This window comes from Neomonachus schauinslandi, chromosome 15 (genome assembly GCF_002201575.2).
Source record: "Neomonachus schauinslandi chromosome 15, ASM220157v2, whole genome shotgun sequence".
NCBI lineage: Eukaryota > Metazoa > Chordata > Mammalia > Carnivora > Phocidae > Neomonachus > Neomonachus schauinslandi.
The window spans coordinates 24,288,203-24,314,589 of record NC_058417.1 but is presented as its reverse complement, the minus strand read 5'-3'; the positions used below and the strand labels follow the sequence as shown (position 1 = coordinate 24,314,589).

At 50.5% G+C, this 26,387-nt stretch overlaps 2 protein-coding genes across 7 annotated transcripts in view; one reads left to right on the top strand and one right to left on the bottom strand.

Moving 5' to 3' along the window:
- The first annotated feature begins 15,458 nt into the window (after positions 1 to 15,458).
- On the top strand, positions 15,459 to 20,771 carry ZNHIT3 (zinc finger HIT-type containing 3). 3 transcript variants are annotated; one of them, XM_021704367.1, is made up of 6 exons: positions 15,459 to 15,610; positions 15,731 to 15,762; positions 17,470 to 17,556; positions 18,525 to 18,608; positions 20,027 to 20,236; positions 20,728 to 20,771. In XM_021704367.1, exons 1-5 carry the CDS (start codon positions 15,525 to 15,527, stop codon positions 20,206 to 20,208), a joined length of 471 nt encoding a protein of 156 aa, XP_021560042.1. In that variant the 5' UTR covers positions 15,459 to 15,524; the 3' UTR covers positions 20,209 to 20,236; positions 20,728 to 20,771. The 3 variants fall into 3 exon arrangements, with proteins under 3 accessions (XP_021560042.1, XP_021560041.1, XP_044777688.1); XM_021704366.2 differs by lacking the exon at positions 20,728 to 20,771 and having other exon boundaries at positions 20,027 to 20,711; XM_044921753.1 differs by lacking the exons at positions 20,027 to 20,236; positions 20,728 to 20,771 and having other exon boundaries at positions 18,562 to 18,599.
- Positions 20,630 to 26,387, bottom strand: part of MYO19 (myosin XIX) — a 34,726-nt gene continuing 28,968 nt past the window's right edge. For 3 of the 4 annotated variants that reach the window (XM_021704361.2, XM_021704365.2, XM_021704364.2), the window contains 6 exons: positions 26,056 to 26,159; positions 24,265 to 24,431; positions 24,001 to 24,130; positions 22,802 to 22,887; positions 22,111 to 22,413; positions 20,630 to 21,199 (listed from right to left, as the gene is read on the bottom strand). In XM_021704361.2, coding sequence (XP_021560036.1) covers positions 21,071 to 21,199; positions 22,111 to 22,413; positions 22,802 to 22,887; positions 24,001 to 24,130; positions 24,265 to 24,431; positions 26,056 to 26,159 — 919 coding nt within the window. In that variant the 3' untranslated portion in view covers positions 20,630 to 21,070. The other variant, XM_021704362.2, reaches the window with a different exon arrangement.

The window sequence follows — 26,387 nt, the reverse complement described above, 5'->3', positions numbered from 1 at the left end:
ATCTATCTATCTATCTATCTATCTATCTATCTATCTATCTATCTATCACAGACACAGCGAAGGAGGGAACACAAGCAGGGGGAGTGGGAGAGGGAGAAGCAGGCTTCCCGCTAAGCAGGGAGCCCGATGTGGGGCTCAATCCCAGGACCCTGGGATCATGACCTGAGCTGAAGGCAGACGCTTAATGACTGAGCCACCCAGGCGCCCCTGTTTGTTTTTAAATACCTTTTGAGGGGCACCTGGGTGGTTCAGTTGGTTAAGCATTGGATTTGATCACAGCTCAGGTAAAAAATAAGAATAAAAAAAATACCTTTTGCTGTTTGTGCTCAGTATAGAATATAACCTTTATGAAAAAGCATAACACAACCTTCATAGAAAAGAATATTATGTTACTTCAGTGGCTGGCTTATCTGGTGGTGTATGTTTAACATTTTAAGAAACTGTGGGACTCTTTTCCAGAGTGGTTGTACCATTTTACATTCCCACCAACAGCGAATGAGGGTTCCATCTCCTTGTGTGAGGATGTGTGACTTATACTTTTGTATTTTCTGCACTTTGTTTTTAAGTCAAAATGAGAAAATGCTGTTGATATTACTTAAGACTCAGTATGTTGGCATTTGTAGATGAAACTAAAAACCACCTATAACCTCACCACCCCCCATGCTTTTGCTGTATTTTCCTGCAGGATTTTTTCTGATCACCCACAAGCCCAATGAAGGGTGTACCATGATTGAGTCATTCCTCTGCTATTAGATATTTGGATTGTTTCTGATTTCTTTAGTTTTTAAAATAATATTGCTATGAGCATGATGCTATATAAAGTCAATTTGGTTATTTCATTAGGAGTGGAATTAGTTCATTCTTAGAAGTAGAATTATTGGGGGCAAAGGCATGAAGATTAAGCTTCTTGGTGAACACTGTCGCAGAACCAGGAAGGTATATATGCACATATACATGTACATACGTGTGTGTGTGTATCCCGGTCAAGGTGACATATGAAATTCGCCATCACAGGAGTGAATTACTGATGCATTGCTACAGCATGCATAAAACTTGAAAACACGATGCTAAGTGAAAGAAGGCAGTAACAAAGGACCACGTATTCCATGATTCTATTTATACGAGAGGTCCAGATTAGGCAAATCTATAGACGCAGAAAGATTAGTGGTTGCCTAGGGGATGGGAGGATTTGGAGGTGATGACTAAGGGGTGCAGGGTTTCTTTTTGGTGTAATGGAAATGTTCTAAATTTGCCATGGTGGTGGTTGCACCACTCTGTGAATATAATTTAAAGCCACTGAACTGTACACTTTATTTTTTTAAATTTTTTTTTTAAGATTTTATTTATTTATTTGACAGAGAGAGACACAGCGAGAGAGGGAACACAAGCAGGGGGAGTGGGAAAGAGAGAAGCAGGCTTCCCGCCGAGCAGGGAGCCCGATGCGGGGCTCGATCCCAGGACCCTGAGATCATGACCTGAGCTGAAGGCAGTCGCCTAACAAACTGAGCCACCCAGGCGCCCCTATTTTTTTAAATTTTTAATGTAAGCTCTATGCCCAGCATGGGGCTTAAACTCACAACCCCGAGATCAAGAGTTGCATACTTTACCAACTGAGCCAGCCAGGTGCCCTGAATTGTACACTTTAAGTGGATGAATTATATAGTATGTGAGTTATATCTCAATAAAGCTGCTAAAAGGGATGCCTGGGTGGCTCAGTCGGTTAAGCATCTGCCTTCAGCTCAGGTCATGATCCCGGGGTCCTGGGATCGAGTCCCATACCCGGCTCCCTGCTCAGCGGGGAGCCTGCTTCTCCCTCTGCCTGCCGCTCCCCCTGCTTGTGCGCTGTCTCTCTCTTTCTCTGACAAATAAAATATTTAAAAAAAATAAAGTTGCTAAAAATATATCAGTCAGTCATCGTAGCCAATAGAGTGGTATGTTTGGTATTTGGTGGGTGTCAGCTCAGTGACCTTATTTTTGTCTGTGTTTAAAAATTATGAAGTGGCTTATTTTGTCTCATTTTATCATGGTCTCAGAGTAACCTTCTCTGAGGTTAGTATTGTTGATTGCTTATGCCCAACAAGAGAAGAAAATGACTTGGCTGTAAGTGTTAGACCAGTCCATAGCAACGCTGAGGTCTAACCTTGAATGTCAAATCAGTTATGAATGTCAGGGGCTGTGTTTTTTCTTCCTCAGCAGACACTGGGAACCTCAGTGGGGGCCTCAGGGACCCTTGGGAATGCAAGTTAACACACTTGGGAAAGCCACAGAAGCTCTGGTCCCAGCCTCCTGCTGGTGTGAGCTTGGGCTTGTGTGCGTGGGACCTTGGGAGGTGGGGCCACTAGGCTGGAGGAGGATGTATGCCATCTGTGTTGTAGGGACTTTTTGTACTTCTTATGTCTGCTGCTATTTCAAAGTATTTAAAGGCAAAATGTTCCTTCACTCGCTTTGCCAAGGGGGCCCCGTCATACTCCAGCGACCACCTCTAGCCTTCTGCTTTGTTCACTCTCCTAGGATTCCCTCAGTAGCCCGGGGAGGACTTGTAGGGTTGAGGTGAAGGGGAAGGGAGGGGAGCAACAGCTTTTTCAGGCCTGGCAAGAAGAGAACTTTTGCTGTCTTTGCTCTCCGTTGCTGTTGATTAAGCCTTGTTTTATGTTGGGTTTAATCCCGACAGACACCTAGGGGCACCCAGAGTCCCTGCAGACTCTTCCCGGTATCACTGCCTATCAGAGGACGCAGAGGGGAGGGTCCAGTGGAGGTTGGGGGTCCCAGTGAGCAGAAGGCAGGGGGATGGCATAGAGGGAGCACTGGGAGGGGGCTTCAAATTCCAGCTCTGGTTCACTAGGCCTGAGAGCCTAGCATGTGTGGGAGGCAATCAAATCCAGAAAACATCTGTGCTTCCTCCAGGCCCCCCACCCTTCCCCATGGTCCGCCCAGCATCATCATTTCTTCTTTGGATGCTGTTTGAGTCCTTGCCTTGGCTGTGGGGACAGCCAAGGGGTGACACATGGCCCTCAGGCCACATGTGCCCTCCTCCTGTCCCCCTAGGATTATGTTGTTGAGAGCCTAGAGTGGTTGTTTTTTAATTACTATGGTAGCCAGAGCTGTTAGGATCTGACTGAGGGGGACCTCCATTAGCATCAACTCCTTGATGGATGAAGTGGAAAGCAGAGGACAGGAAGGAGGGTGTTATGGTGAGCTGAACACCAGAAGTTGGTCTTCAGGCTTTCTCTGGGGCTTTGGTGACTGTCCCATGCCTTCTCTTGCCCCTCTGTCTTCCCATCTGCCTAATGGGTTTGCTAATATCCACTTTGTCTGCCTCTTGGGGTCATTATGATGCCCAGGGTGACATTAGTTACTATCCATTGCCATGGAGGCTACAGTATGGAGCCCATGTGTTGGGGGGTGGTGGGATTAGAACTTCTCATCTCTTAGTTGACTGTCCACTCCATCCCACACAGGTGTGTGCCTTCAACGGGCTGAGCAGTACTGCCCATCTTTCGACACTCATCCAGGGTGCACCAGCAAGCACCCTGCATAAGGAGATGGGCAGGTTCCAAGAGTCAAGCAACATTCACTATGCAGCACAATAATTTTAAGAATCCTCATTCTTGGATGGTTCAACAATCCTGAGGCCACTGCCTGCCCTTCCCCCTGGTGTGAATTCATCCCTACAGTAGTACATGGTCCCCTGGGGCTCTGCAAGCTATGTCCAGCCAGAATGCTCTCTATACCCTGGAGAGCCTCAAACTGGAGTGGTTGGTATTTGTAGGTGCCGGACCTGGGTCCTTTCATAAATCTCTGAAGAGCAGGATGTGACATTTACTTCTGCCAAATGAGTGCTGACCACATGCTCAGCTCCTCTGGAGTGCTCTCTCAAAACCCTTTTGCCTCAGCTGGTACCTCAGCTCTCTTCTAGCCTGAACTGAGGCCAGCTGATGCTAAGGAGGTATGACTGGGCCCTGGACTGCCATGAGGGTCGCCATGGGATCCTGGGTCAAGCCAGGACATATGTGGGTTTGGCCATGAGCACCGGTGCAGTCATCTGGCTGCCCCTTCTGGTGTCCTATCAGCCCTCTTCTCTGGACTAGTTTCTGGCCCAGGAGCTATATGAAGCTTCTTCCTGCTGCCCACCATTACTGCCGTCATGATTATGCTGGGCAACTGTGCCATTTACTCCTCCCGAACAAGATTCTAGACTCTAAGTTGCAGAGCCCTTCACTGGGAACATCTGGTCTCCTCTGCCTGCCTGGACATTGGGTGGGGGGGGGGCATCCACAAAAGTTGGGGGTCATCCAGAGTGGAGGGAGAAGCATCTCCACTGCAGGGAATGTGTACAGGAAGAATTCCAGGGATTGTCTCACCTCATCCTCTTCAGGTAGCAGGGCCTACTGGGTTTGGATGCAGGTGGGAAGAATCAAGTTCCTGGAAAGTGAGGCGACCCTCCCCTGGGCCCAGTCTCCCCGCACAACTCATAGGACAAGTTGGGAGAGGGCAGTGGAGATGCCCATGATGTGTGAATGCCTACTCATTCCAGAATGGAGCATAGGAATTGAGTACTGTCCACTTTCCTGTGCTGAGTGGCCCCTGGAAAACATTGGCCCTCCCTTGGCCCCCTCTGGGAAGCTCGGACCTCCAAGGCGATTCCCTTTAAACCTGCTGAGGCAGACAAGCATCCTTGTGGATTATTAGGCCAGCGTGAACAAGGCCTGGAGTCTGAGGGTTGGGAACGGTGGCTGTAGGCAGAGACTATTCTCTGTTCTCTGGCTGCCGGGCCCAGCACGCTTCAGCACTGCGGGCTGGACAGCGCCTTTCAGGGCGAGCGGGTGGCGCCCGGCAAGGACGACTGTCCTCTTAACCAGACCTTCTCACGGAAGGAACAGGACGGAGTTTCAGGGGTGGACCCTGAGCCGGGTTTGGGGTGAGGGGCAGCGTGTCCTTGTCGCAGCGCGGTGAGGCAGGTGTCACGTGACCTAGCGCCACCAATCCGCATTAGCCAATGCCTGGACTTACGGCATTATGCAAGTGCAAGGAGGAGTGGCTCCGCGGGGATGCTGGATCCCTGCCTAGGAAGCCACCCTTTCTGGCAAACGCTACAACCAGCGACTGGCCCAGAGAGGGCCTAAGAATCGTCCCAAGCCACACAGTGAGGCAGGGGAGGGCCAGCAGTAGGTAGGACCTGAAACATCGGGAAAACCTCATCCTAGCTCAAACGTATGAGAAAAATCACCGAATAAGCAGCCCTGAATTTACCCTCCTGCTATGGGCATGTGGACCCTCAGTCTGTGTCATCTCTCCACTAACCGCATTTGTCACAGCATCATGCAGCTGCGCCAGAACGTCCAAACATGCTCTCAAGGTCCTGGCAGCCTCTATACCTTTTTGGACACTGTTCTGGGGTTTGCTATTCCCAGAAAGCTAGCCACGAGGCAGCAAGACTGGTTCTCAGGCCACATAAGTGGAGAATGTGACTTGAGAGAGTGGTCATTTGTCAGCTACCAGGAGAACCAGAGTTGTTTGGATCTGCTTGGGAGGAAGAAGTGCACATATCAGCTGTCTGCAAGTGTTCCTTCACGGAGTAGCAGAGGAATCAGGTGGAGGCGGATGGGCAACACACTCCAGCCTGTTTGTGTGATGGGAAATGTCCAGAGGAGACCCTGATGCAGGAAAGGGCACTCTTTAAAAGCTATGCTAACTTTTAAACTTCTTATTTTGAAATACTTTGAAGCTTACTGGAGAAGGTGGTTCTTTGTACCAGTAAACCCATCACTCACATTTTCCCAAGTTTCTACTATTCTCTGCCTTCATTTTCTCCCTCCCTCTCTGTTTCTCAAGTACACGCACACACATGCAATTGTTATTATCACTGTTGTTTTGAATCACTTTCCAGTGAATTGTACAGGTCTTACCTACTCGTAGTCTGTGAAAGAGCCAGGTCATTGGGCCCCGCTGGGAGCCACAGCCCAGGGGGGAATCAGCCTGTGGGAGATGGGGTAGGTGGGGGTCTGAGTAGAGTGATCAATTTAGTGGGGACACTGAGGGAGCCTGGATCTCATGGTTTCCATCTCCTCAATGAGCCTGTGGGGCAGGTTGTTTGCACCCCCCCACCCCAGACTCTGTCAGGGGAGGTACCCAACCCAGGGGAGGAAGTCAGCTCTAGTTCCTACCTCAGTGAACAGGCTGGAGTTGGGGAGGGGCCGAATTATCCCCCTGCCACTTCCTGACCGCCACTGACCGTTTTCACCCATGTGATCTCTCTTCAGGGGGACCAGATTCTTGGCATGGGGCTTGGAAGTAGGAAGTGAGTCCTGTCTACACATAGCATGACACCCACACAAGCCCTATTGAGACAATCTGCTTAGTTTTTCTCCCGTCTTGGGTGCAGTTTTGTTACTTTCATTCTCTCTCCCACCTCCCTTTTCTCCGTGGCTTACTTTCCTCTTCTGTGCCTCTTGCCTCTGGCTTCTGGTTGTAATGGATTTTTTTTTTAAAGATTTTATTTATTTATTTGACAGAGAGAGAGATAGCGAGAGCAGGAACACAAGCAGGGGGAGTGGGAGAGGGAGAAGCAGGCTTCCTGCTGAGCAGGGAGCCTGATGTGGGACTCGATCCCAGGACCCTGGGATCATGACCTGAGCTGAAGGCAGACGCTTAACGACTGAGCCACCCAGGCGCCCTTCCTCTATGACATTTTATGGTAGCATTTTTACAGATTCCCCCTGAGCTTTTTGGAAGAGAAGAGTGCAATCACCCAGGGAAGGCCAGAGTGAAATGTGACTTGAAATTTTGGCTGGGGAGGAAGTAGGGATTTGGCACAGAGTTCCTTTTGAAAGGGAACCAAACCTTAGTTTTTAATAAAGAAAACTTTGCCCAATGTTACAATCTTTTATGTGGTCTACCTTCACTATACCAAAAACTCAAAGGTTTAAAAACAACCATTTGGCAGTAAGCAAATGTCATGTCAAGTTGTCTTTCCATAGGGAATTTGCCACCTTGAGTGCCTCCATATTTCTGTGGAGATGAGCCTGAAGGCTTGAATGACTAGAACATTTAAGGAGCGCTGGTCTCTAGTAAACTTCAACAGGTTCTTGCCTCGGAACCTATTCCCTTTTTTTCCAGGCCCTTTGAGAGATACACACCCTTTTCTCCTTAGTTCCTCTGACCCCTATTCATTTATTGGACTGATATTTCTTAGAAAGTATCATGCCAGAATTTCTCCCAAAAGGAGGAAATAATTCTAGAATTTGATGATAGTGATCAAAAGAGCCAACCTGGGGAATTAAATGGCCCTTTGCCATCTCTTATTTGCTCCATCTCTGATAGCACTATACCTGAGTCTGGGGACACTGATCATTTATTCCTATGGATCAGCTACCCTCCTCTTTACGGGCAAAACCCTCAACTGATATTGCAGAATCCGCAGTGCACCTCCCATCAAGATTCAAATAGATTCCTTCAAACCTTTCTCCAGAATTAATCAATACCCTATAAATAACAAAGACCTTTAAGGTATCAAGCCCGTAATAGAAGAGTAGAAGCCTCAAGGCCTCATTATCCCCAACACTAGTCCCTAGAATACCCTTATTTTACCTGTGAGAAAACCCAGTGGCTGAGGATGGAGGTTTGTTCAGAACCTCCGAGTAATAAGTAACATTACTATCTCTTGCCGCCCTGTTGTTCCCAAACCCCATGTGCTACTCACATCCATTCCCACGGAAAGCAAACCTTTTCATTGTGATTGATATATGCAGTGCATTTTTAGTATGCCAGTTGATAAGGAGAGGCAATATCTTTCTGCTTTCATTTGGGAAGAATGGAAATGCACCTGGACAGTAACGCCCCAGGGTTTCACAGAGTCCTTTTTACCTTTCACAAATCTTAAAAGCTGATTTGGATGATGGAAGGGTTTCTGCAGCTTCCCCTTGGTCACAGTGAGTAGATGATTTGCTTCTCTGTTCCCCTTCTCAATCCTCTTCAAAAGGAAGATGGCATCCACCTGTTAAAACTTTTGATCTTAAAGGGACATAAAGTCTCCAAAGAAAACTATGCAGTTTGCTCAAAGTTGTGTTCAGTACTTAGGGCATCTGATCTGGGAACGAGGATGACATTCGGACTCAGATGAAACCCTCACAACTTCTTAACAATGACAGATTACCTTTTCACCCCCATGGAAATTTGCAGAAAACTCTAACAAATGCAGATTATTCGTAGTTTACCAATGGTTCTTACTTATTTTTTTTTTAAGATTTTATTTATTTATTTGACAGAGAGAGACACAGCGAGAGAGGGAACACAAGCAGGGAAAGTGGGAGAGGGAGAAGCAGGCTTCCTGCCGAGCAGGGAGCCCGATGCGGGGCTCGATCCCTGGACCCTGGGACCATGACCTGAGCCGAAGGCAGACGCTTAACGACTGAGCCATCCAGGCGCCCCCAATGGTTCTTATTGAAAGTATGAAAATGGGGGCGCCTGGGTGGCTCAGTTGGTTAAGCGACTGCCTTCGGCTCAGGTCATGATCCTGGAGTCCCGGGATCGAGTCCCACATTGGGCTCCCTGCTCAGCGGGGGGTCTGCTTCCCCCTCTGCCCTCTTCCCTCTCGTGCTCTCTGTCTCTCATTCTCTCTCTCTTAAATAAATAAATAAAATCTTAGAAAAAAAAAAAGAAAGTATGAAAATGGTGCATTTCTTGCTGAGTCTGCTATTGTAACTCCTTTTGAAGTCACTGAGGCAGCACCTTAACCCTTCCCTTCTTCTGCCCAACAGGCCAAATTATCTGCCCTTACTCAAGCTTGTACCCTAGCTAAGGGTAAAAGCGCCAACATTTACACTGATCATTGGTATGCCTTTGGGGTAGCTCATGACTTTGGAATATTATGGCAACAACGAGATATCCTTACCTCCAATGGGAATAGAATTAAAAAATGGCTCTTATGTCCAAAAATTTATTAGATTCCATCCTTTTGCTGGCTGCTCCAGCTATTAGGAAGGTTTCTGGGCATTCCAGACGTGACTCCCTGGGAGCCAAAGTAATCTACCTTGCTGATATTTCCACCGAAAATCCTGCTTTCAAGGAAGCCAATAGCCAAACCTCAGTCATGGTTCAAAGGGATGTTCTCCCAAATGATAATTTGTAAAAGTTGACAAGAGATACCCAACAACTGTCCCAGAGAGGGAAAAATTTAATTGGAAATTTAGTAATTATTGGCTCAATAACAGATAATTCGGTTTGGACCAAATAACAATCTGGGCCTACCAGAAATTCTAAATTCCCACTACTTGCCACTGTACATGCATTGCACCATTGGTCTCCTAGCAAAATGATAGAATTCATAAATGGGTATTTGTGGGGAAAATTAATAAGGCCACAAAAAGTGCCCACTTCTCTTGTCCCAGTTGTCCAAAGTAGAACCTGGCAAAACCTGTTCACACAAATGGATTTCATACAACTTCTCCTCTCATTATGTTTCATGATATGTTGAATAAATCTGTTTTAGTCATGGTTTGTATATGTTCTCACTGGACCAAAGCTTCCTGTTGTAGACAGGCCAACGCTTTTTCTATTGGAGATTATCCCTGCCTGGGGAACCCCTCTCAAACTTTATGGTGATTAGGGAACCTATTTTACCGGTCAGGTGCTTTGACGAGTCTGTGCTATTTGGCTAGTTTTACAACATATTTTTGTCTTGTTTTGTTTTAAGTAGGCTCCACGCCCAACCTGGGGCTTGAACTCACGACCCTGAGATTAAGAGTCACACGCTCTACTGACCAGCCAGCCAGGCGTCCCTACAACATTTTCATTGTGCACACCATCCTCAGTCCTCAGGGTTAGTTGAGCACGCTAAAGGCACCACTAAGACTCAGTAGGCAAAATTTGTCAAGCCCCTCCAAAAACCTTAGCCAAAAGCCTTGCCATTGGTCCTTCTAAACCCTTAGAACAGGATATCCAATATACTTGGCCCCTGCCTCCTTTGACCCACTGTTGATCAAGGAGATAGACTTCAATATTGTAAAGTCCTAATTGCTTCTATTAAAAGTAATCATGCGGGGCGCCTGGGTGGCTCGGTCGTTAGGCGTCTGCCTTCGGCTCAGGTCATGATCCCGGGGTCCTGGGATCGAGCCCCGCATCGGGCTCCCTGCTCGGTGGGAAGCCTGCTTCTCCCTCTCCCATTCCCCCTGCTTGTGTTCCCTCTCTCGCTGTGTCTCTCTCTGTCAAATAAATAAATAAAATCTTTAAAAAAAAAAAAAAAAAAAAAAAAATAAAAGTAATCATGCTTTGGGGCACCTGGCTGGCTCAGTCGGTAGAGCATGCAACTCTTGATCTCAGGGTTGTGAGTTTGAGCCCCACATTGCGTGTAGGATTACTTTAAAAAAAGTTTCTGTTTAAAAAAATTAAAGGAAAAAAAAGACCAGAAAGACTCTTCCGCCTCGATGGAAAGGTCCTTTTCAGGAACTGCTCACCAACTCTTGTGTCACCAAAGTCCAGGAAACAGACTCATGGAGTCACATGACACGAAACTTTGGACCAGCACATCATCTGATGACCCGAAAGTAAAGATTTCCAGGAATTGGAGCCGACGACACAGCTTTGCCAAGATGTCCAGACTAGGCCTGTACACCTTTTTCTTACTGTTGCTTCTTCTGTCTCTTTTGTGGCAAGAAAATGCCCTTGTCCATGTTTCCCAAACTCTTATGAAAGGGGGTAACCTCTTCTGTGACTATGGCCTTTCGGAAACAGTCTCATCATGATCCTGTGACAAAGGAATTTTTCACTTGCTTTTTCTGAAGGGTTAGAGGGTTCCGAATTCACGAAATTCTTCTTTCATCTGAACTATTGTCTGACTCTGGATTCTTTTTCATGTTCATGGTTTCTGAATTTACATCTTTACAAACTATTACTGTATTACTCTCTGGTTCTAAACAGTTATTTTGAGATAACATTAGTGTTTTAAAACGTCTTTGAAGTTGTGCTGTTTTGCAAAAAGTTCGTTAGCTGTTGCTCTATGTTTATACCTGCCCTGAATCTTCCCAAATGCACCGGGTTCATTCTTTCAGAGCGTTCCTGCACGTTTGCTAATTACTGCTCTCCAGTTGCTTTAAGTGGAGATGGCAGGAGGCATACGGGTCGCCAGGTCTGCTCTCACAGGATGGACCTGTCCCCCTCAGTCTCAGTAAGTGCCAGTTACTTTCAGACCTAGAGTCCTGGTTCAGAACCATGATTCCATTTGGAACTGTTATGATACCTCTTTTGTTACGTATAATTGTTTTAAGTTTTGTATTTTGTTGCCGGTCACACTGTAAAAAAAAAACAAAAAACAATGCACCCAATAAGGGGATGCTGGCTCAGTGCTTCAAGATGACCTCTGACACCTATGACCTTGAGAAGATACGGAGTTTAGATGGGAAGTACCTGAGACTTCTCCCTCCTAGTCTTCCCTATTACTCAAATGTGACCTTAAGTGGTTTCCAAGTGTTAAGCGCTTTCCCTCTGATGTAGGGCGTGACGAAAGATCTTGATCAAAAGGGGAAAACGTGGAGATTAATAAAAGGAAACCTTGTTTAGAACGGAGTGGGGAGGGGCGCTTCCGTGGCTCAGTCGGTTTAGTGTCTGTATTGGACATCCTGTTCCAAGGAGTAGATCTGAGATTTAGAAGGACCAATGGCAATGCTTTTGGCCAAGGTATTTGCAGGGGCTTGAGAAATTTTGCCAACTGAATCTTAATAGTGCCTTTAGCGTGTTCAACTAACCCTGAGGACTGAGGATGGTATGCACAATGAAAATGTTGTAAGGGCGCCTGGCTGGCTCAGTCAGTAGAGCATGTGACTCTTAATCTCAGGGTCGTGAGTTCAAGTCCCAGGGTTCTGGGACCGAGCCAGGCATCAGGCTCCCTGCTCAGTGAAGAGCCTGCTTCTCCCTCTCCCTCTGCCTGCAGCTCCCCCTGCTTGTGCTCTCTCTTTGTCAAATAAATAAATAAAATCTTAAAAAAAAAAAAAAAAAAAGCAGCAGCAGCAGCTGAGATTTGGCAAGGCAGCAGAGAGCCCAACCTTATGAACCTCCCACCTCTGATAACCGGAATATGTAGCTCAGGTTGGGTGATCAGATCCCTCTGCCCACCCCATCATGGCACCGAGGAAGGTGCAAGGAAGAGGCTCAGGCCCTAGTTAGTAACCTCGCACTCCCGAGAAGTACGGTTAAACTTCCATCAGCTAATGTGGGTGGCCACCTTGCAGCTGGATCTCCACCCCTTGGGAATGCCAGGAAGCGTTGGACGATAAGCATCGGTGAGTTGGCCCTGGAGGGCCAGCTGCAGTTGGAGCCCTCTGCTGATACAGGTCTCACTTTCGTGGAGGAGACACTCCTGCCCATCCGGTCGTCGGCTTCAGCACCGCGCCCTCCACGCTCTTTCCTGCCACTTGGCGATGGTCGAGGTACCGGCCAACGCCTGGATTTACCCTCCCCTGCGCCCTGAGACAGCCTTGGCTCGGACACGGAGTGGGGTGGAGTTTACTCCTATCCCGCTCGAGCTCCGCTACACCAGGCCAATCTGGACCTGGAGCGCCCTCTGGCGGTGCTGGGCGGCGGGCCTGGACCTCCATGCGCAGTGCGAGGCTTTGGGCTTGGTCCCCGGAAGGCGCTCCCGGGTGGTGGAGCTCTGAAAATCATTCGGCCTTGATTATTACCTCACCCCACTCCAGGTCCGGCTCGGGGAGGCGCGATGCAGCCTTACACAGCTGCTCGGATGGGTTTGGACGGGGGTCAGGGAGGACCAGGGTACTGCTAAGGGTGGGTACGTCACTGTGGACATGCCGTTGCTGGGCCTGGAGTCATACGTGTTGTTTCTCTCTGAACTGGCCACTGCCAAGAAAATCTATACTGGCCTTGCTTGGCCTTTTGATGTTCCCCAACCTCATCACCACCGCTGTCCTTTCCTGGACATTGGAGCAGGAGGGGGGCAGCTGTTTTGGGACGCTGGGGGTCTCCCAGAGTAGAGGGAAGGCTGTCTTTACCAAGTATAATGTGCATGGGAGGAATTCCAGAAACTTTCTTTTCGCTGATGTCACCATCTCTGGACCCAAAGGTAGAGGAATCAACATGGTTTGGATGTGGGTGAGATGGGGTTGAGCCCTGAAAATTGTGGAGACTCTCCATGGCCTCAGCCTCCAAAGACAGCTCACGGTAAAAATCTGGAGTGGGTAGTGGTGATTCCACGGTCAGCAAATTTCTACCAGGTGCCAGAGAGGGCACAGGATTCAGACGTGGCCTGGACAAATCGCTGACCTTCTCTGGCCTTCCCAGGTAAGTGTGGACCTTCTGGGATGGTTCTGGGGTGGTCACGACTATTGAATACAGGGAATGCTGCTGATCATTGGGTCAGTGTGGACATGTCTTAGATTTCAGGTGGGTCCTGGTATACCCAGGGGTAGCTGCATGCGGGGCAGGTCGGTGTCTATGCCACCTCAGCACTAAGGACTGGACAGCACCCTCAGGACAGTTTTGCAAAGCCAAAGCAGGGACGCCTGGTGGCTTACGCCCACCGAGGGTGGCCCATAGAGGCTGCCGGCAGAACCCTTTTGGAGGGGCCTGAGCTTCGGGACCCCGGCCTTGAGGGACTTGGGGCCTGACATCTGTACTCATAGGGTTGGGATCTGAGTTCCAGGAGTTCCAGACTCTGGGTGTCAAAGAACCCTTTGTAGTGCTTCGAATTACAAACTTTTAAAAAATTCAATCCATTTCTTTACATATATATTCTACATAAGTTACAAATCCTCACTTCTGCCACTCTGCTAGAACTTTTCCAGAAAAGCCTCCATTTCTTCCTTGATCTTGTTTTCTACCAGTAATGCGAAGTTACTGTGTTTTGAAGGTTATAGTTGTTTGTAAACACCTGTTTGTTGGTGTTCCTGGCTAAGTGCTGGGCAAGGCCAGTGGAGGTTGCTATGTCAGAATTGTCTCCAAGAAGGGAGGTAGACACAGGGATGGAATCGTAGCTTTGCACATGGCCATCTCGAGGCTGTGCAGGTGTGGCGTGGCCCCCACCCACGGGAAGAGCGAGTCCATCAGCTGCATGATATGGAAATGGGTGAGCTGCTCCCACAGCCTTGTGCTGAGAGACGTCCTCGACCTTGGCAGCCTGCGGCCCCTTCATGCCACCCAGCGAGCCTGTGGCCCTCAATCATCGAGACTCTGGCTCCACTCAGATTACATACACTTTTACACATGGTCTTTTCTGTGCTTCTCAACAGCTCAGGAGAGCAGCCCTGCACATCCACACTAATAGGTGAGGGGCCTCAGGGAGGGTAGAAGTCACATAGCCAGGGAGGGGTTTGAGCCAAGACTGGAACAATTGCCTTGGTCCTTGCAGATTTATCCACAAAAACAATGACAATCGTGTGGAGCCCTTATAGTAGTGGGATCCTGAGGGCTGATGGGCTCAACACAAGGGAGGAGGGACTTGGGAGTGAGAATGACTTATGGCCCTAGGTGGGCACTGCGCATGTGGGGTGGGAGCCCTGGTTTGGCTGGGCAGTGCTTAGGGCTTTAAGGAGGCCCAGGTTGCTAATGAAACATGACTGTTCCTAAAGCCTGAGGTGCCACTCAAGGCCCATCACAGTTCATCTATCCAGACTCGTTAGGCCAGGACCCCCTCCTTTGGGCCAGAGCTCACTCATCTATTGCCTGACCAAGCCATCCCAGCCAGGGCTGGGACTAGGGTGAGTCAAGTAAGGAGCCTAGGGTGCAAGATTTGAAGAGGCATTCACTGTCAGGACCGTGCAAGTGCAGGCTAGCACCCGCAGGACCCTAAGACCGAGTCTCTTCTACCTCCCCTCTCCCTCCTGCCTTCACTCTAAGCTTTGAGCTCCTAGAGGACAGAGACTGTGCCTGCTACTCCCTTGGGGCCCCCGGTCCAGCATGTGGGCCGTGCAGTGCTGTTCTGAGAACTCAATAAACATTTGTCCGTGGTCAAGCCTCAGCTTTCGTTCCTGAAAGAAAAAGAGTTTAAGCAGGGAAGAGCATGTGTGTGTCACTCAATCTAACCGATTCTGGTTTGGCCAGGGTCTGGACTTCTCATTTGCTAAATATAAGCAAATGGAATGTCGAGGGGGAGAACCCAGTGCCCTTGCAAGATTCAGAAAGTCCAAGTCAGGGGCGCCTGGGTGGCTCAGTGGGTTAAGTGGCTGCCTTCGCCTCAGGTCATGATCCCAGGGTCCTGGGATGGAGCTCCGCATGGGGCTCCCTGCTCAGCGGGGAGCCTGCTTCTCCCTCTCCCACTCCCTCTGCCTGCCACTCCCCCTAGGGACGACAGCGAGATCTAATCCGGGAAGTCAAAGCCCCTACTGGATGTGCATCGAGTGTATCGACTTTCTACTTATCAGGACTGGAGCAATGAGCAGGATCGATCCATTGCTTCTGACTGCCAGTGAGTGCTGCGCGCCGATTGGTCCGGGTTAAGGAAACGAGGAAAAAAAGGCGTGCACGTGGGAGCCTCGGTCAGAGACTGGCACGTCGGGTGGGAACGAGGCCGGCGAGGGACCATGGCGTCGCTCAATTGCAGCGCCGTCGTCTGCGTGATTTGCTTGGAAAAACCCAAATACCGTTGCCCCGCCTGCCGCGTGCCTTAGTGAGCGCGGGGGTTGTGGGGAAGGGGACCGGGCGGGGGCGGCGGGGGACCGGGCGGGGGCCCCGGGAGGGTCCGCACGACCTTCCGGGCTGACGCGGCTCGTGGCCTCTCTTGTTACAGCTGCTCGGTGACCTGCTTCCGGAAGCACAAAGGTAAGGCCCCGGCGTGCCGCCGCTCTCCTCGTGCGGGCAGCCCCCACGTCCCGCCGCGCTCCCTCCCGGCCTTGCCTCGCCGGATCCTGTCGGAGCCCCAGGGGGAGCCTCTGCCTGTGAATGCCTCCCCGGATTTTGAAGTCGGAAACTTCTGCTCTGCCTTTTCTCCTACAGACTGTCCTTCCCCCCCCCCCCCCCCGGCGCCCCCCTTAAAAATCGGCGACTGCTTTGGCCATCGAAGTCAGCCCTAGCAGTTTCTTCATCTTAGTATTCTGACTCAGAAGCAGCGCTGGCTGTAGTTAAGACCATTTTAAGTGCCTGGCTAGAAACAACGAGGTAGATCTGTTTGCCTTAAGGAGTGATTAGTGCTGTTAAATCTATATTTTAATTACAATCGGGAGCCTCTTAGTCCTCAGAGACCGTTCCCCACGACCTCATGCCGAGTTGACTCTGGTTAAAGTCCTATTGGTTTTTTGCGTCTAGTGTGATTCTACCCGCCCCGCCCCCCGCCCAGTCTCTGGCTTAGAGGTATGTTTCAAGCTGCATTGCTCCGCCTGCTATTTTTGTTTTTTACCCTAGTATCTCTGGAGCATTTTTAAAGGAAATTTGTCAGTTCAAGATAGAGAGGAAAGAAGTAGAACTGTTTTGCTGGAAATAGGGTTGGGGAGCCAGGTAGGTTAGCTTTGCTCTGGCTGTGCAGCCCTGGGTGGCCCCTCTAAGAACCCCTAGGGCAACCCGGGGCAATCTGGAGCTCTTCACAGTGTGGCCCTGCTGCTGTCAGGGTTTCTCCTAAAATGCACATTTGAGTAATTCACTCCCTTGTTGAAAACTCCAGCCTCTCTAGCAAAGGGAGGCGGTGGTTCTTAGCCTAGGTATTGCTCTCCCTAGGGAGACACATTGTGACAATGTGTCTCAGGAGCTGAGGAGGGTTGGGGCCACTTCTGGCAATCGGTATTTGTGCAGATAAACATCCTTTGGTGTGTGAAACCATCTCACACCGGTAAAGACCCTTCCACCCTGAACATCACAGTGCCTTTGATGAGAGACACTGGTCTTGGGAAGAAAGGCCATCCTCCCGTGTGGCATTCTTCTCCTGCTTCCTCCACTTGCAACCCAGCCACCTACCAGGCCTGCCCCGTCAATCAGCCGCTAGTCACGCATCACTGTGTCCTTGCACGTGACCCTATTTTTCAGGGGTCTGGTCCAGCTGTAGACCTTTCCCTCTGCCGGGAATGCTCTTTCCACCTGGCAGCACCTCCTCTTTGTCTCCCAGTCCTCTCAGGTGACATCAATCAGACTCTTATCCCAGGCTCTAGCTGCCAGCCATAAGGCTCAACTCCTTGAGGTGGGCCTGATGACTTTCATCTGTGTCATCCCAGTGGCACGTAGTACATGCAAATTTGGTATCTGCTACTGCTGAGAAAATAATTCGCTAATTGAAGTCAGTGTGCCACTTAATCTTGGGGAGAGCCCTGTGAGGTTAGGCGGGGTGAGAAGGATGGGGACAGACCTCAGGGTGCATGAGGCCTGCTTCCTCCACCCTCTGCCAGGCTCAGGATTGCTTGTTTTCTGGGTGCTGCCCTTTGATTGGATCCCTCAGTTCCTCTGCGTCCATCTCCATCCCCACCCACATCCCTTACCACGTACATGTTTCCCACCTAGATGCTGGCTCGGTGGGGAGGTGCATCTGATTTGTGTCTCTTTCAGAACAGTGCAACCCTGAAACTCGTCCTACTGAGAAAAAAGTAAGGTCAGCTGTTACGGCAAAAACTATAAAGCCTGTGGAAAACAAAGGTGGGTTGCTTGACTTCAAAAAAACCACCTCGGAAGGGGTTTCAAATAGAAGCTGAAGGAGGAGACGTGGGTTGGGACAGGGAGTCAGGAACGAAGGCTTCATCTTAGCTCAGAGCACCAGGAGGGGGGGCACCTGTTGTGTATTTTAGAGCAGCCTGAGGGCATTGTTAAGGACAAGAAATAAGGGGGTGAGAGGCAGCTGGCTGTGGTGTGGGGGTGAGGGGTGGACCCTGCTGGCAGGAACCTTCTCCAGTCATAGCTTCAGGTCTCCCTCCCTGGGCCTGGATGGAGTGGTCCGTTCACCTGAGCTAGGCTTAGGTGGGAGGCTGCCTTTGACCTAGCTCACCTCCCTGCTGCTGGGGGCTCCTCATGGCTTATTGTGGGAGTGGGCTGTCAGCCCATCCATCTCTACAGACTTCAGTATCTCCTGGGTGTCAGGCACCATGCCAGTGTCCGAAGGCAGCCCCTCCTGGTGCCAGCAAAGAGGTATTGAACATTCACAGCATGGGATAGCCTATTTCTGCCCTTTGAGAAACTTCCTTGTTGGGTTTAGGCAGTGTCAGAAATTTTTGGCCATGCTGAAAGCACAAGGTATTCATGGTAGGAGGTTTTTACAGAGCACCTAGTTTTTTGGCCCCTGACAGGGCTGGAGCCATAGTGAGGAGAGCTGGGGGGATAAGAACTGGAAAGTCAGGCTCCTGGCCCAAAGACCACAGAGAAACAAGTAGAACAAGCATGTGAACACGGTAGGATGCATTTGTTAAACTCCCCAATTCTTAGCTTCACCCTCCTTCCCCAAAAAGAGGAATGTTGGTAAAGTTACAAATTCCAGAAAAGGTCATTTTTGTTTTGTCAGTACCTGCTTACCCCTGCTGCTGTCAGTCACTGGCGTGCACATTTATCTGTTGGAGTAGTTCGTCTGGCAGCTAGGTTTCTAGTCGTAATTAGTTGTGTTCTGTATTCCTCAGATGATGATGAGGACTCTGTAGCTGACTTTCTCAATAGTGATGAGGAAGAGGACAGAGTTTCTTTGCAGAATTTAAAGAATTTAGGTAAGTGTGCTGTGCTTGCTTATCAACCACTGATACATTTAATCCAATGTTAGAATGTGATTTTTTTTTTAAGTTACTAAATACAGGTGACCTTTGAACTGCACAGGAGTACAGCTCCCTTCCGTCCACCCTGCAGTTGAAAATTTGTGTATAACTTCGGACTCCCCCAGAACTTAACTACTAATAGCCTACTGTCGACCGGAAACCTTACTGGTAACGTAGTCGATTAACACAGTCTGTATGTTGCATGTATCATATGCTGTATTCTTATGATAAAGTAAATGAGAGAAAAGAAAACGTCAAAAAAATCATGAGAAAATACATTTACACCACTGTATTTATGGGGAAAACTCCCATGTATAAGCAGACCTGTGCAGTTCAAACCTGCGTTGTTCAAGGGTCCCTGTACTTGAGTGTGGCACGCAGAGCCCTTCAGCCACATGACCCTGTAAACACTCAGGGCTTCCACACTTCCCTGCCTTCTTACAACTCCCTAGGCCTGGAATCCTACTGGTTCTGTGAGTTGGCAAAATTCTCCTCCCTCAAGCTTGGTTCAGGTTACCCTTCCTCAGCTCAGTTTTTCTTGATCTTTTGTCTTTCTCAGAAGCAAGCACTTTTCACCTTCCCATGGCGCCTTGCAATATACTACTCATATTTTATGGTACCTTCTCTCCCCCACACCGGTCTGTAGGGCAGGGGCCTGCATTTACCCCACCTCCCCAGTGCTCTGTACGTGGTCTAGCCATTCAAGCAGACGGTAACCCCAGGAGTTGGGAGTTTTAGAGGGATGAGGATGTTCGTAACGCCCGGTGTTTCTGTAGGCCCGCGCGGTCTGGCCTTGGGGCCATTCTGTGGCCCGAGTGATGAACAGGCCAGGGTAGTTCCTACACGTGGGAGGTTTCACTTCCGTCTCACCGTCAGGCCTACCCTGCTGCGCACCCAGTCCCACAGCAGGGAGGAGACCGAGGGCAGGTGTGAACGGTTTTGTAAACTAAGGCACCACGCAGATGTTGGCGTCTGGTCATTGCTACTGAGCCTGCAGTGAGGGTCATGTGCTGGTTTCTGCAGCGTTCAGAGTTTTTGGTGTAACTCTCCTCATCAGGGAGAACCTTTAGGCCTGTGAAGAATAACGTGCCAACAACTTCATGTTGTTTGTTGTATTTGTGCTGGTATTTTTCTTAACTTGAAATGGCGTAAATTTATAGAGATGCCAAGAACAAGAATGTGTGATGGCACTTAACTGGAAATCATGCTATGCTGACCTCCTCTTGTTTATGTGGAGCACTGGTTCCATTCTTGGGTTTAAAGGTGGAGGGGATGCGGCACCCTTGATCTGTACTACATCGGACGCATTTAGCTTTTAGCTGTCTCCATCTCTTCCCACTTGAACTCACACTGGCTTTCTTGTTCATTTTAAGGAGAATCTGCAGCATTAAAAAGCCTGCTGCTCAACCCTCACCTTCGACAGCTGATGGTCAGCCTCGATCAGGGCGACAACAAGGCGAAGCTCATGAGAGCCTGCATGCAGGAGCCCTTGTTTGTGGAGTTTGCGGACTGCTGTTTAAGGATTGTGGAGCCATCCCAGGATGAGGATTCCTAAGATGGATCATTGTGCTGCTCCCTGGAACGTGTGCGTGACTCTTAGAACCTGCCCACGCCCGCCAGGGAAGAGCTAGCGTGGGGCCCTCAGCAAGGATGCTGACTTCCAGGCCGGCTGGCGTAGGGTGGGCCCTACAAAGGCTTTATCTCCAGCACTGTAGGCGTGGGTTTCAGGCAAGAGGAGGATACTCGAGGTGACAAACCCTTTATGGAGGGAGAATTGACATTCCAATGGTGGTGGTTAAATGTTTTAATTTTGGTAGCGTTTAGACATCACACATGATTTGTCAAGTTTCATACCCATTTGAGTTAAAACTTGCTCACTGTTGCTAAATAAAATCAGGATATGGTGATTCTATGGTAAATGGCATTGTTCATCCTTAGTTCATAATTGCTTGAAATTACATTAAATAAATCAACACATTAAATAGGTTTTGTTCCTTTCAAAGGAACTAAATGCAAATATCCCAGTCGAAATTTGGGGCTACTTTCAAGCTAACTCGGCCTGTTCTGTTTGCAGGGAATCGGGGGTGCCCCACTCTAGTGATGGACTACACAGCTGAGTCGGATCTCTGAAGGTAGTAAAATGGGGGAAATCCTTTGTGGCCCTGAGGTTTCTTAGCCCTGGTTTGCTAACCAACCCCTGACGTCTGTCAGGGCCTGAGATGTCCACAGAAGCCCCAGGCGAGTGCAGGGGCTGCGGCAGCCGTCGCTCGCTCACAGGAGCTTGGAGTCGTTGTGGGAGTAGTGCGGTGGCGTGTGGATTAAATGTCTTTGGCAAAGCAGCTGGCAGGAAAAGGCCTTGTAGACACAAAGGCACCAAGGGGATGCCCAGCCAGGTGAAGCTAGAAGGTGAGAAGACCTCACCTGTGGCCCAGGCTGTCTCTCTCCAGCAGAATCTGATTAAAGCCAGTAACACTGTAGGGTAAGGGTTCAGGGCAGATGTCTGCGTATGGCAGGGGAGACTTTCTGCAGTGGAACTTGATCGAGCCCTGGGTGGGGGGGAGGGGAGAGAGAGAGACCGCTGAACCCCAGCTCCCGGGGGTGCCAGCCCCCCGGGGGCCCCCCCCCCCCCCCCCGCCTTGCCGAGCCAATGCTAGAAATGCGGAGATGTGGATGAGCACTGGTAGGAGACCAACAGCAGGATTGGGTTCCTGCTCTTTGCTCATTCTAAACCAGTGGCAAATTAAAATACAACATTTCACATCCATTCGGTGTGATGGATGAGGGAGCTCTCCCCTAATAAGAGTATTACCTGCCACAGTCTTAAGACTGCTTAAAACTGGAAGAGAAAACAATCCCACTTTTGTTTATACTCTGGCTGGCCTGTGTGTTGTCACGGGAGATCTTCTCCAGGTTACATCCTATCGTAATTCCTCTGGTATGAAAACTCACTGTTTTCTTTTGACTTGTGTCACTTAATCCTGGCCGGGACCCCTTGTGGTAGGTTGAGCATTAGCCCACTATGTGTTGGCTGACTCTTTCCTCTGGCGGCCCGTAATATAAAAACAGAGCTGTTGAACCGCTGACTACCTGCTTGTCATTTGCGCAGCTGGAGCAGGGGATAAACCAAGTAATAATGTGAGGAAAATAGGATGCTAACTTCAGAATAAGCTGTCATCACAACCCAAATTTTAAAAAGTGGGACTAATTAAATGGAGGTTCAGAGAAGAAGCCAGAACACTCAGAAGCAGTTTTTAAAAAGTGAAAGGGCTCTGGAAAATTCCTACTTGTAATGATGGATACCACCCAAACCAGCCAGTTGGGAGGCTCAGGCTTCTGGCTTCCCGAGCAGGGTCAGGACGGCTCTTGTCCTAGTCTCAGTCCTGCTCCTGCCGTGGACTCATGGGCTTTAGCTCCTGCCTTCTACAAGGAGGTGTGAGGGACCCAGAGCCATGCTTACCTGAGGCAGCGCTCGGATGGATGTGACACCAGCTTGTCCTTGGGCCGTCTGGACTGTGTAGCTACTGGGGCTCCCTGTGGGGAGCTGGAGGCAGGCCCAGACCACCAGCTTCCTCTGAAAGCCGCGGACACCCACAGCTGCGTTGGCCAGGACCAGTCCCAGGGGCCACAGGCGGATTACCGCCGCCAGGAGGCTGGTCTGTGTCTGTGGCAGCAGGAGGGAACCCGTGGGAAGGGGAACTTGAGACAAGTGGTTTTCTTCCACACCATCCAGTTCTTTCAAAGCAAGGAAGGCCATTCCAATCTAAAAAAAAAGAGTGCCACTTTATAGCTTTTAATGTATTAGTTCTTAATGGAAACCAAAACTGTCTTTAACAAGGTAGCTTAACAAGGTGACCTGAAGGGCACCGGGCTGTTGAACAGCTGGATGCCTTCAACTAGATGGGCGCCATGTGGCCAAACTTCTTTATGCCCAGGGCACCTGTGCTTAGGCCTTATGTATGCTACTGTAAGAACAGCCTTGAGATCTAATTGATACACCATAAAATTCACCCCTTTAAAGTGTATAATTCCATGGTTTTTAGTATATGCCCAGAGGGGCTGATGCCGCCCTGTGTCCCAGGAACCCCACCCCAGGGCCGTCGGGTACCGGCTGGCCGCTGCCCATCCTGCCCGCGGGGTCAGATACTCACTCGCCACCTCCGCCACGCGCGCCCGATGACCGTGGCAGCTGCATGCAGCCTCCGCACGTGTTTCCGAACTAGCCAGGACCGGATGGCTGAGGGGTTTGCCCAGAAACAAGAAGTGAACTGTTCTTAGAACTATGGGTAGCCTGGCCCTGCAGCCACACCCGAGCTGCTGAAGAAGCTTGGAATCGGCGCCTCTTCAGGGGACGGCTAGCCCACGCCGCCCCAGGAGGGAGGGAACGGAAGTCGGTACTGAAGTGAACTTGGCTCTGAAAGACGCCCCTCAGACTGTCAGCCTGGGACAGACGTCGTGTGGAAGGGCCACAGGGAGCAGGCTGAAGTCGCCTACCAGCCTTACGAATTCATAAACTGGGACCCCACTGGGCACCCACGTGTTGGTAAAGGTGACACTACTGGATGGCAGACTGGCAATTTTCATTTCCTTCTGCAATTTCAGCATTTTCTGGTTCTTTTACACTCAGAACAGGGGCTATTCCATTCAATATTAATATGTTTGGATTCTAGAAAACTTTAAAAAGCTTAAAGACCGATCCAAATCCTGCTATCTCACCAATGCAGACAGTTCTTTAGTTTCCTTACTCTGTTTTTTTAGGCCCATACACAAACACACCTGAGGAAGGTGGCATCACCCTTGACGTGCAGTTTGGCATCCTGGTTTGAACATCACATTGCAAGTAGTTTTCCATTAAATTTAAAATATTCTTCTAAAACACTTCCTAGCTGCATCATAAGGATGGTCCGTAATAGCCATGACTTTACCACTGCCAGCTATGTGGGCGGTTTCTAGTATTTTCAAAGTAAGACTGCAGGGAACATGGTTCCTATAGCTCTTCCTTTGATGATCAAATCTGGTCAGTTTTTACCTTCTCAAACTCATTACAAGCCCTGGACCCAACACATAACGATTTGGCATAGAGGCAAAGGAAGGCGGCATCAGCCACTCTCTAAGGTCTGGGAAAGGGGCATTAAAGGCAGATTTTCAGCCTCTGCTGCCTCCAGAGCACCCTTATTTGTGGTGTCACCTGGTTTCCACTGAACTGGGGAGACACTGATGAGAATTCGAACCCCAGTGTACCATAGGGTCGTACCGTCAGTGTCTTGAGGCTGGGACACAGCCTTGGCATAGGGCGTCTCCAGGGAACCCGGACCACGCGGGGTGTGCCCCGAGCCCATGCACCTCGTACCTGCCTGGATGAGCACGGCTGCCCGCCTCCGCCTCCCCTGCTTGCGGTACCAGTGTCGCCTCCAGCTGCCCTGGATGCGGCGGGCACACTGCTCCAGCACCTGGGCACGTCCGTGTTCCAGAAGCTCCAGCTGGGAGAAGGGGCATCCGCTGAGGGCCTCAGCCTCTCCTTCCCCTGCCCTGAAGTGGTCCCAGACCCGGTCCTGCTGAGGAGAGCACGCGGCTGGCTTCGGGGAACTCCCCGCCTCCTCACAAACCAGCTTACCGTGGAGTCCGTCATGAACACCTTGGTCCTGCCACAGTGAACTGGGGCTGCTGAGGCCTCAGCTGGGTCACCAGGTGCGGTGGCTGCCTGAGTCAGAGCTGGAAGAGTGTGGAGGATGTCCTGGAGGAGAGGTTGCAGTGTGGCCGCCTCGGTGCATGGAGACCATTCTGTGGGATGGGAAACGGAGGTCCCATCAGCTCTTGGTCATCCACACGCTTCTGTGGACTGGAGAAACCGGTTCTGGTCTCCCCAGTACTCCACAGGCTTCTCTGCTGCTGTTCCTGCCTCTAACCACTTCCCCATCCTTTTTTGGGGGAGGCCAGAGGTGACCCCTCTAGTGTTCCTCAGGCCCTGGCTGTTCGGAGGAATACAGGAGTCCCCACTTGTGGCTGTGCCCTGGGCTGGCCTGCAGCCTCCATCCCCACCGGTCCCCTGGGCAAGCCGGCAAAGGGCGCTCGGTGCCTGCCCCCAACCTGGAAACCCAGGCTACTCAGCTGGTGTTTGTTCCAAGGCCCCAAACGTGCGGGGGACCAAGCAGGGCAGCTGGGCTGCTCCCTCTGCCCTGGACCCCTTAACTCCCTGCCACATATGAGAAAAGGGAGAACAATCCCCATCCGACAGAGGCCCAGCAGGTGCCCCTGCCTGCCCTCCCGCGGTGTGCAGGGCTGGCTCCTGTAGAGGATTTACCTGAGGGCTCTGACCACCTTTTGCTGCCCAGTGCCTCTCTGGAGAAGAGGCTGCCAAAGAGGACGCCGCAGACGAGAAACCGCAACATCGACCGGGGGCAAAGGGGGCTTTGGGCACGAGACAAAGAGCAGTAGAGCAGATCATGAAGAGGGGAAGAAAGAAGTGGGGGAAAAGAATGAAAGGCAAGTGACAAAACTGTGCCTGAGAGAGGTGGGAAAGCAGAAGTGTCCCAGGTGGGAGCCGTGGCTGCTGGGCTGGGGTCCGGCTGGGCAGGGGCCTCGCACTCAGTCCTTGGCCCCTTCTTCCTCCACCTGTGCGGGGGGGGGGGGGGGCTTACCCTACATGCTGACAACCCCAAACCGGGGCCACACGCCAGACCTTTCCCTTGATGTTAGAGCTTGCCAATGGGATGACTCCAGGGACCTGGAGCTCAGGTCAGCCCTGCGGGGCTCAGCACCTCTCCCAAACCTCTCTTCCCCACTGGCCGGGGGGGGGGGGGGGGGGGCACAGTCTGACCAGTTTCTTCCCAACATTGCCCACTGTGCCCACATCTCTAGCTTGACTCTGGCCAACGTAATAGCCTCACTCCTATGGCCTCCAGAAAGCACAAGGCTGACGTCACTCCCTTCCTCCTCCGAGGTGCCTCCATCTGCCCAGAGAATAAAGCTCGGCTTCTGTGACATGGCCTATCACCCCAGTCTCACTTCCAACTGTTCTTTGCCTGTATGGGCAAGCAACACTGGCCCGGAGTTCCTCACACACAGGGTTATCTCCTGCATGCAGCCCTCCGTTCAACTACCTGTTAGGTGGAATGCTCTTCACCTGGCCAATACCATCTGTCCTCAGACACCACTTCCTCCAGGAAGCTTTCCCTGATTCATATTCCGCAGCACTACCCACGGCACTCTGTTCCCACCTCTGCCTTTCCACTTTTCCCACTGTTTGTCGTCTTTTAGTCTGTTTTCCCGACTGAACCAAGAACCACGAGGGCAGGGCTGTGTTTTACTTTGCTCTGAATGCCCAGCCCCTAGCCCCAAGATGGCTCAGGATAGGCGCTCAGTCCACTGTGGCTGAACACATGACCAGCAAATGGGCCCCACTCACCTGAGCGCCCTTCAGCAGGAAGTGGGCTGTGGGGGCCAGGGGATGTGCGAGCACGGAGCCTTCTCAGCAATTCATATCGTTCCACGAAGTTCCAGTGAGGGATTCTGGAAGCCAAGGGCGGCGGAAGAAATGAAGTGTCTTCATCTGTGAGCCTGGAATAGCGCTTGGGGCCAACGGGAGCTCCTCTATTTAATCTACTCAGCAGCTGCCTGACTGTGCCCACAATGAATGGATGAGGTGGTGGTTCTGAAGGGACGACTACGGTCACTCACGGAAGCCCGTGGAGACCATTTTAAACTGGGTCTGCTCTTCCTGCCGTCTTGGTCTACCCA